General features: G+C 41.6%; 1 protein-coding gene across 4 annotated transcripts in view; it reads left to right on the forward strand.

Annotated features, from left to right (window-relative positions):
• Positions 1 to 6978, forward strand: part of LOC147028807 (NEDD4-binding protein 1-like) — a 96963-nt gene extending 89985 nt beyond the window's left edge. For all 4 annotated transcript variants that reach the window (XM_085879533.1, XM_085879532.1, XM_085879530.1 and 1 more), the window contains 2 exons: positions 3883 to 3981; positions 6228 to 6978. In XM_085879533.1, coding sequence (XP_085735659.1) covers positions 3883 to 3981; positions 6228 to 6382 — 254 coding nt within the window. In that variant the 3' untranslated portion in view covers positions 6383 to 6978. The remainder of the gene's footprint in view (positions 1 to 3882; positions 3982 to 6227) is intronic.
• The last annotated feature ends 3986 nt before the right edge of the window (positions 6979 to 10964 follow it).

The following is a 10964-nucleotide window of genomic DNA, read 5'->3' on the forward strand; positions in this document are numbered from 1 at the left end:
AGGGGCAGAGTGGCCTCAGCCTACTGGTATGTATGTCACCGTCACCCTTCTACTGCTTTTTACCACTTGTATATGTACATGTATGCACATATATTGTTTTGGATTTCAGAATCGGATCCGACTAATGCATACAATATTCAGGTCCTCAGACAGTTATTTCCAGAAATGCATGTCCAGGATAGACCCATCTCCTTGTCTGGTGGGATTCTAACACTTTGATGCATTGGAGAAGGGCACAGAACATATCCCCTTTCTTATGGGATGGCCTTTTCCTCTTTACGACATGTTCATGCACGCGAGAGAGAGCCATTTGCCCAACAGAGGCTGGTTCTACCCCCTTTCCATCGGAACACATTGGCTTGGAGGTGGATGATTGATTTACACTTTGGACTTACAGGATATTTGATCAAGCACACTGCGGGCTTTTCGTGAGCAGTTATTCTGATGGTAAAATACGGCTGTGGATCATTTACCTCACCCACATCTTTCATTGATGTTTGACATCCACGTTTTTCCATCGACGCTTGACGCCCCGTTCGGCAGCTCTATGGACGCTGGCTGGCTCTTGTTTGTGTCGGGCTGAACGGAGAGGTGATGGTTGTTGACGTTTTGTGAGCGCTTCACGGTTTGCTCGGTAATTCTGGCAAATGGCTGCTTTCTGCCATTCGTCCAGCACCCCAAACATGGCATCGTAAGCCAGGCCTGTGTTGATTTGGGGTTGCATCTCGCTCTGGCAAGGAAGAATTGATCGTGAGGTTGACGGTTGGTCACGAGCACCGATGCACCAATAGGCAAGGTGGATTTGGCTGAAGTTTGCTTGAGGCTCCGCCCACACTGGTTGCCTATAAAAATGATAGGAGAACCACTTTCCTGTTAGTTGGTGACTTCCTGACGGTTAGTTACAGTGCCTCACAGTGCCTTACAGCTTCTTACAGCTGTCCGTTGGTTACGGCTCCTCATAGCTCCTGATGGTGGGTGTCTGTTGGACCTTTCCTGCTGGTTCTGCTCGTACCTGATTCTTGGCGTCCCTGGTTGCTGGGGGTGATGACGTGACGTCGATTGGCGTTTGAGCCTGTTTGCGAGTGGATGTACGGTGAGGCAGGACGCTGGCAGCAGACCAAGGCATGCTCACACATTTTGGGACATTTTATTTGACGCATGACGACTTCTTTCTTGGTAAGCAGAGACCGGATTTCTCTCCACCCTGAATGAACTGCTGGGTACCCTTGTCTCATGTTTAATCTTTAAGTAAGGCATAGTGATAAGCATCCGCTCTTTGTCTGTTTTTCTATCAATGCCTGTTTAATACTTTATTTGCTTGAGATTATTTTGATTGATTTGAATTCATCGATCTACACTCCAAGGAAATATAAACTTCTTCAGTTTATTTATTTACTTATTAATAAATTCCTTGTTGATGTTTCAACCTATCCATGCTTGTCCTTTCCTTCCATTGATCCAGCATTTTCCAAACTTAGATAGACTGGGAGGTAATTACCAAACTAATTGACCTGTCAGTCAGCATGCACCAGCCTAATTAAGATCGAATCAAGATAAGATTGATACATTGCCGAGGGCGCGTCCCGTTCAGGAAGCCACATGACCTCGAGTTAAGCGGAAAATTCGACGGTGGACACTGGAACTCATATTTAACTAATTGGCGTTCGTGGTTGTAAAGCAACCCACCGTACCACAAACTTAATTGATAGCGGTGGCCTCAGGTCCAGCTCTTCCGAGGGTTAATGAGGATTAACCCTCTCATAATACACTCGGTACCTGTGGCCGTAACTATATATATATATATATATATATATATATATATATATATATATATATATATATATATATATATATATATATATATATATATATATATATATATATATATATATATATATATATATATATGTTCCTGTTCAGATGTCGAAGATTCTTCTCCTCTGAACAGTTGCTCTAACTATATAAAGGATTGGTTCGTCCTTATATTGAGTACTGCTCTCACATCTTGGGAGGTTCCAACTCCACATATTTACTGGACAGAATTGAATCCAAAGTTATTCAACTTGTCAACTCCACCAATGTGACCTCAAAACGCGACCTGCTCAAATTACGCCGCAAAGTAGGCTCTCTTTCTCTTTTCTATAGCTATTACTTCGGTTTCTGCTCACAAGAACTTGCTGCTTGTGTACCTCCACCATTAGCGAGACCAAGGAATACTCGATAAGCCACTACATCACATGATTATTGTGGGGCCATTGGCAATTCAAGGGTGGGCTGTTACGATGTTTGTTTCTTCCCTCCACTGCCAAACTCTGGAACTCTTTACCTTCTCATGTCTTCCCAAACACTTCTGACCTTCCCCTTTAGAAAAAGGAGATTTTTTTACTTTCTCAAAAACTCTGACTTGTCTGTCTTTCCTTACTTTTCTATTCATGCAGTTCTTTTATTTAAGGCTTGGCCTCGATGAGGACTATTCAGTCCGTGCCTTTAGCCTTCAACGTGTGTGTGTGTGTGTGTGTGTGTGTGTGTGTGTGTGTGTGTGTGTGTGTGTGTGTGTGTGTGTGTGTGTGTGTGTGTGTGTGTATACATATATATATATATATATATATATATGTATATATAAATATATGTATATATAAATATATGTATATATAAATATATGTATATATAAATATATGTATATATATATATATGTATATATAAATATATGTATATGTATATATATATATGTATGTATATATATATATATATATATATATATATATATATATATATATATGTGTATATATATACACAAGGTGCCGCGAGGAGGAGTGATGTAAGGGACACATCGGCCATTTTGGAGTTAATGCCATATAGCACTATTTTAACCCTTACCCTATCATCCGAGCCTATCATCATCATATCATTAAAAAATGTCGCTTACATCACTCCTCGCGGGGCCTCTTATATATTTATTTATATATATATATATATATATATATATATATATATATATATATATATATATATATATATATATATATATATTCTGCAATTGTGTGCGTTGAGGCAACCCCGATATGTGTCAGAAATTGAGAGGGAACGATCGGTAATATAATTATATGGAGGTTTGGAATGAAAAGGATATAGATATGGAGGGAAAAGAGAATGCCGAGAAATGAAACCCAGAAACGTGTCGAAAGGACCACGCCATGTGTTTCATGCACAACTGTATCCTGTACATCATGGCATGGTTGTTTTTCTATTATCGGCCTCTGACGATGGGGCTATTGGCATCAAGCTACGAGCCACGCTCTCGCCGATATTGGGGTCATTTGCTTCCGTGTTGTGAAAAACACCATCCGTGCAGCCTCTTTTAGAGATATTCATTCGTATGCCTTTTCAATGCAACCGGCAATCTCATCCGAGATCATCGGAAGCTCGAGTCGATAATCTCGAGCTGCCGAGCATACTGTATAACTCTCCGCAAAAGTTGGGTTTAGGGATCGCTTGAGGACGGGAGCTCTGCGCTGTTGATGCTCTTGCGGTGCCGTTGCGGTCTTTCTCTTCCCCTCCCCCAGCCGCGCACGTGCTGCACGTGTTGGCCTCGGCGAGGACCCAAATTCAGATTTACCTCAGAAATATGCAGAAAAGAAGAGTACAAATGAAGTTGGTGATTTAAGCAAACCTACCTCTGAGATCTCCGCAACGCACGTCCCATTGTCCTGCTAGACAAAAGGGAAGGGACTATCTAAACGTATATTAATGGAATAACTGTCTTGGGACCACTGTATATTTGATGCATGCGGTTCCGAGAACCGCAACAATATATTGAGACAGTTGATCAGCATTATTCTCCATACATTTCACTTCCTGAGCTAATCTTCTTTTCTTTTTCAGAATCCTGCAGTTTACTTTTGCAGAGGATATTTTCATGGTTCCTGATGATCCTCTGGGGCCAAATGGACCAAATGTGGATGCCTTTCTTTGTGCAGAGATGTAAGGACCTTGCCTTAGCTTCTCTTATTTATGCTTCCCAGTCATCACATCATTTGCTTGTTGGGTTTATTGACATTACGAGTTTATTGACAATTGACAATTACGAGTTTATTGACAATTGACAGTTGCCTTCTCTTTTGTTGAAGACCAATGTGGATTATTTTTAATTTCCACCAACTAATACTAGCGAACAGGTCCCCAGCTTATTGTCCAACTGAAATGGCGCAATTTGTAATGCAATGCCCTGCCTGCGAAGCACCATTCCAAGTTTATAGTTTGGTCTGGAATCAAACCCAGATGTAATGGCTCAGAAGTAAGTGTGCTATTTTGACCCAGTCTATCCCACACACTGAAAGTCGATTCAATAATTATAAAGTTTTAATGTGAATATCTAGATCTTATCCATGCCATTAAAAACACTTTTTTGCTTCTTACCCCCTCTTCACCCCTCCCCTTTTCTTTGATGTTTTTGAAGTTTGTTTTTGAAGATGTTTTTTTTTGAATTTTTGAATGTAAAAATTATATTTATCCTTTTTTTATTTTTATTATTTTTACTCCATTCACCTTCACTGATTTATTTGTTTAAAATCTATCCTTTCGGCTGGTGATACCACTTGTATGTGGTACTCCCGTATTTTTTTTTTCTTTTCCAAAATCGCAATCCGTGGAAGAGTAAGGTGACATTGGATAAAAAGGCAACTTTCTGATGATGCAGAAATGAGACTAATTGGATACAAATAAGTGAGAATGAAGGAACAAGAAAATAGGAGAGACTGACACAGTAACCTGTAAGTAAAAGGGTTAAGTTAGATTTGTAATGTTAATGAGGGTGTAAGATATTGTGGGTGGAGGCAGGTGACATGAGATGGTCATGCACTGCTTGATTGAAGGGCCTGGAGGGAAGAATTGGATTGATCAGCCTCAGGAAGGGATCTTGAAGGACAAAAATCCTGTAGGTTTTTAAGTACTGATATTTTGTGGAATGACAAGTTTCTAACCAACTTTGAGATGTGGTTAGCCCAGGAGAGGTCTTGGCTGATAAGGAGGCGTAGAAGTTCAAATTGGAATTTGACGAGTGTGCCTTTCCCGTAAGGTGTACTTTCTATGGGTGGGCCGATGCAGAAACTATAACTTTATAATTGCCTTTCCTCAACTTCTCACAAATAAGCATCACCAGCCGATCTCATAAGTTAGTGGCACACTTGAAAACAATTTGAAATCATTAAGATGGCTGGAACTCGTCTGCAAGTTCGAAGTCATTAATGTGGTTTTATGTAAGATATGCTGCCATGTTCTGGTGGTTGAAGCTTAATTTGGTCATGGAGCAGGTCATGATGCAATTCAAAATTATCAAGGAGGGGGTGAGATAGGAAAGCAAGAAAATAAAAGACGATAGGATTGGGATAATTATATCAGGGTCAAAATTCCTTAATTGTAGATGAGGCCCATCAATAAATTTCTAGGAAAAATGCAATAGAAAATTTTACAGTAATGTCAGACCCTGACATTCGCAGATCGGACTGACATTCTCACCTTTGCGACATTTTCGTCCATTTTGGCAATCGATGGGCGTCCCGACTGCGCATCATCATTCACGTCCATTCTCCCTTCTGCAAACCTATTGGCCCACTCAAGCACACCTGATCTTGACTTTGCATCTCCCCCATCCTCCAACTTCAACTTGTCAAAATGTCCATGTCACGTTCATATAGTTTTACCAAAAACGTGATGATTCCCTGTTCCATAAATTTGTCGTTTATCTTCAGAACGCGATTGTAGCACATCCTTTTAACGAAACTCCAGTATGGCGTGAAAACACAATCAATACAGCAGTTAACAAAGCACTGGCAGAAAAATTACGATGCACGTCCAATTATGAAACCCAAGCCAGTGCTGCCATCTTTGAGAAAAAACATCAGTACTGGAACTTTATTGTCAGACCTCGTATTTATAACGTCAAGACGGCTACAGCAGTGTCGTGAGGCCGTAGCATGGGACTGTTGAATATTGTTGGCACTTCATTCCCGTATCTGTGGAAATTAATCTTTCAAAGCATAATCAAATCTTCTCTTGCTCTGCAAATGTAACTAAGTATTAAATTACAAACATTACTTTTTTTGTTCACCAAAGAAGAAACCGATATAAATTTACTAATGGGTCTTTGGGTGATTAAGCTGTTTTAATGCATATGAAGGAATCTCTCTCTCGGTCTGTTTGCACTTTAAAATGTGACTTCATATTTGCAGACATCCACATTCACACAACCGAAATGCTGTCATGCAGCCACAGCTCTCCACCAGTGCCGTCATCACCCCTGCATCCTACCTCGATGTTCAGAGCAGAGTATCAGCGAGGGATCCAATTGGCAGAGGAAAGGGTAGTCTCCGTGAGGATCTGCTGAATATATTTCCTACAAAAGAAGATGCTATCAACAGAGTGATGAATCTTCACCCAAACAAAAAAGATCTCAATTTCCTTTCTTCGTTGCTCCTGGATGAGTAAAAAAAAAGTTCAATGCTTCTTTGTGCGACCTTTGTCACTGTTTTATATGGGTTTTTGGCTGAAGGGTTTTTACATTTTCATCATCTTATGGAGAATTCATGCTACAGATGGCATAAATTGTGATTTGGCTCATGATGTAACATGTCTGTTCTATTTGCCCAAACAATGTCTTAATTGTACAATGATGGCCCTGGCTTGTGATGTTGCTGGGGTCCCCAGTTCAAACTCCATGATGTTGTTGATTGTTGTTTTTTTTAACACACAAGTATTAAAGCACATGGATGAGCTAAATAAGAGGCTATAGAGGGTAAATAGACAGTGGGTTGGCCTCCTTGTGTTCCCATTTCAAACAACGTTTAAATGCCACGTGTTTGTCCAGTTTTATTCTTTTTTTTTAATGGAGCCCACCCTTTACAAGGCAAAATACACTGTTAGTGGGCTACATATGCACAGTTTGAGAGAGGCAGCAGAATAAATTTGTTAATGTTAACATTCCTCTTGAATTGTGGAAGATTTATATGATGGGGGGGTGGCGGGGGGGGGGAGGAAGCAGGATGCCAACAATGAGTTTCAAAGTAGAAGAGCATAAACAGTGAAGCTGGAGAGTATGAAAGTGTTTGCTCAAAGTATATAAATATTATAAGGGTGTGAAGTAACTGAAAAATCTGTGGAATGACTGAAGGTATACTCAGGGGGGATAAGGGAGGAGAGACCTTCAGAGGACCTTCCATGACTGTTGTTTGGAAGGTTTACCAAGCTGAGCCTGGAAGGGGTTGAGGGTGGAGGAGTAGCAGCTGAAATCCGAATCCTATCCAGGTTCCTCCTGATGACTCCATCTTTGTCAATTTTGGTTCCTCTTCCTGATACTTCAATGCTGTATTTGGTCACTTATTTCATGAAAAAGAAGAGATGATGTCGCGACCGAAAACTGGACGGAAAGAGTCCAGCTTTTCTTCATCATTTAATTCCAATGATGACACCTCGTCATGCCCTAACAGACTGCCAATACATTGTTGGATCCTGTCAAGGAGAGGAAGATGACAAGCATGTGCACCATTCCAGACATGTGAACAATATTCCATAATATGCTGCATGGTGGCTTCATATAGATGTAAGAAAATTACAGACATGACAGAAGTAAATAGACACCTTAAATTTATTGATTTCATCTGTATAAAGCAAGTTTTACTCTGTGATTTGTCCTAATATTCAACTACTTATTTGCAGAAATGAGTTCCTGGGTTGTGTATGACAATTAACGATGCCTCCAACCCAGGGAGCATCCGACCTTTGCGATTTTCAAAGAGGAAGAATTGTTGGCCAATTGGAAGGTGGAGTCGGCCAACGTCATATAGCTCAGAGCCTTGGCATTCCGCTTTCTACGGTCAATCGGGTGATTGTACAATTCACCAGCAAGGGACCCACAGCTTTCCGTTATGGTAGACCTGGGCCCTCTGAAAGTTGTCTTTGTGTTGTCAAGCAGTCCATTGAGAAAACTCCCTATTGCAAAGCAAAAGATGTTGCAGAGGAGGTCCAAGTTTGCTCAATAACTGCTGTGCAGTACCTTCATCAACTGGGCTACTATGAGAGAGCAGCTAAGAGAAAACTTCTTAGACCAGCCAACATTCAAAGGAGAAAGAAGTGGGCTGAAGAGATGGCCACCAAACACTTGGAGTTTTGGCAAACTGTCTTTTTTTTCACAGGAGTCCCAATTTACTCAATTGGGTGACTGGATGCGTCTGGGTCTGGAGACTTCCCAGTCAAGAGTTCTCTTTGAACCGATTGCAGCCAACTGTCAAACACGGTGGTTTTTCAGTGATGGTGTGGAGAGCAATCTGGAGCGCTGGTCGGCCAGAGCTTGTGGAGTGTGTTGGCAACATTAACTCTACGATGGACATCAACCCCCAGGACCAATCGAGACGTCTGTTGACCAATGGCTCCCAGCCAGGAGAGACATGAATATCACTGCCAAGGTAAGTGAATCTCTCCGTGACCTCAACATCCTCTCCACAAACAGGTACAGACAGGATAGTACAGATAACTAGGAGAAAACCTCTTCTTAGACCAGCCAACATTCAAAGGAGAAAGAAGTGGGCTGAAGAGAGGGCCACCAGACCCTTGGAGTTTTGGCAAACTGTCATTTTTTTGTCACATGAGTCCCAATTTACTCAATTGTCTGACTGGATGCGTCTGGGTCTGGAGACTTCCCATTCAAGAGTTCTCTTTGAACCGATTGCAGCCAACTGTCAAACACGGTGGTTTTTCAGTGATGGTGTGGAGAACAATCTGGAGCGCTGGTCGGCCAGAGCTTGTGGAGTGTGTTGGCAACATCAACTCTATGATGTACATGTCTGTACTTGAGGATGGACTTCTCAAATCCTCCACTGGTCAGATGGTGAAAAACAACACTGTTCATGGAAGATGGAGCTCCATGCCACACTGCAAAAATGACCAAAGAATGGCAGGACAGAAATGGGATCAAGCGACTTCGATGGCCAAGTCACTCTCCTGACATGAATCCCATTGAACACCTCTGGGCCAAATTGGATCGAGCTGTGCAGAAAAAGTCCAGGAAACCAACATCACGGGCAGAATTGCTGAACCTTTTGCAGGAAGACTGGGCAGAAATCCCACATGAGAAAATTTCAGAACTCGTTCTCTTCCTGAAAGAATAAAAGCATTGAAATCTGCAAATGGCAAGTCAACAAAATACAAGTGTATGTATTAAAATGGATCAAATGTTCAATAAATAAATTACTTCAAAATCATGGTGTCTATTTCCTTCTGTCACGTCTCTGTTTTGGAGGGAGGGATCATTGTAAACAGGATACCAGCCAATGCGTTTGGGAGCACTTTTTAGGTCATTTCTAACGAGATGACCTAAGAAAAAGTCTTGATGTCCGTACGTACGTCCCCATTTTTTTTCTTCCGATTTTCTTAATATTTGGTATGTGGGTAGATGTTGATGAGGGATGCATGACGGTATGACATTTGACCCGATTGAAGTTCAACGTCAAAATCACTCCAAAGTTGTGAAATCGTCCATTTTCAAAATCTACCTCCTCCGCCGTTTATGATCCTATCTTCGAAATTCCTTCGGATTCTGATAATATGGAACAATATCTAAATTTGGTCAGGCCGGTTTTTTGAAAGTCGTCCTGGTTATCGAGTCACGTGTCTTCAAAGTTGGAAAAATCGTCGATGTGATACGGTCAAAAAAAATTCGCCCGATCTTGATGAAACTTGGTATCTAGGTAGGGGTCGATGAGTGATACACGATTGAAGGTCAAGGTCAAGGCCACTCCAAAGTTGCGAAATCGTCCATTTTCAAAATCTATCTTCTCTGCCGTTTGTGATCCGATCTTCGAAATTTCTTTGGATTCTGATAATATGGAACAATATCTAAATTTGGTCAGGGCGGTTTTTTCAAATTTGTCCTGGTTATCGAGTCACGTGTCTTCAGAGTTGGAAAAATCGTCTGTGATACGCTCAAAACAGAGATGACCGTCACCTCCAACCGGAGGTAATTTTTGTTACAATGAAAATATACTTCTCCCAACTGCGGTTTGGGCACATATCAAGTCAAAGCAGATATAACTCAGAGTTTCTGCAACGGAGAAAAACCTATTGGCAACATGGAGATCTTCTTTGGGATATGGACATCAACTGACTCTTCTTTATGTTGAAGGATACAAGCCAATCCTTCCCCTATTTTACCTCATTTTCAGCTCACCTGGAACAAAGTTCCAGGGATCTTATGAGATAGCGCATCGTCTGTCCGTCCGCAGACACTTGCAACTTCTCTGAAAATTCACATACAATTTTGATGAAACTTGACCACACCCTTCATCACCCATGATGTACCAAAGTTTGTTCACATCATTAAAAAAAGTCTAGGTCAAAGGGAGTTTATGGGGGGGGGGGGTTGCCCACAAAAATAGGTATTTCTTTTCTTCTCGGTAACCACCCACAATTTTGATGAAACCACGACAACCTTCATCACCGGTGATGTTCCAAAGTTTGTTCACACCGTTTAAAAATACACACGTATACGTACACGTATACATGTGCAGCCTGTGAGAGAATTACATATTCAGCCTATAGGTCTCGCAGATAGCTCAAGTGGCCGAGCTCTGGTACGGTTTTCCAGCACACCTGGATTTGATTCCTGGTCTGGGCCTGTGATTTCCCCCCCCCCCCCACAAATGGACATATAGATTTACAAGGGCACTCGGTGTAGCGCATACCTCCACCACATAATGCCTGATCCACAAGAACATATCGGACCCAACACATTTTTGAAATATCATGCTCCACAGTGCGACATTGTTTTTGGCTCTATCTCTCAATGGTGAAGGTCAGGTCAGGTATGGGAGCATTCGCTGGAGCAGCACATTGCTGCATCCACTTTCTGCCAGTACTCCAGGTACCTCCATCTGGCCATCCCCAGGCAGGTTCCCAGCCCATCCCCATCTCCTTGA

Source organism: Eptatretus burgeri, chromosome 4, assembly GCF_056783735.1.
Source record: "Eptatretus burgeri isolate ZD-2024b chromosome 4, Ebu_testis_v1, whole genome shotgun sequence".
Taxonomy (NCBI): Eukaryota; Metazoa; Chordata; class Myxini; order Myxiniformes; family Myxinidae; genus Eptatretus; species Eptatretus burgeri.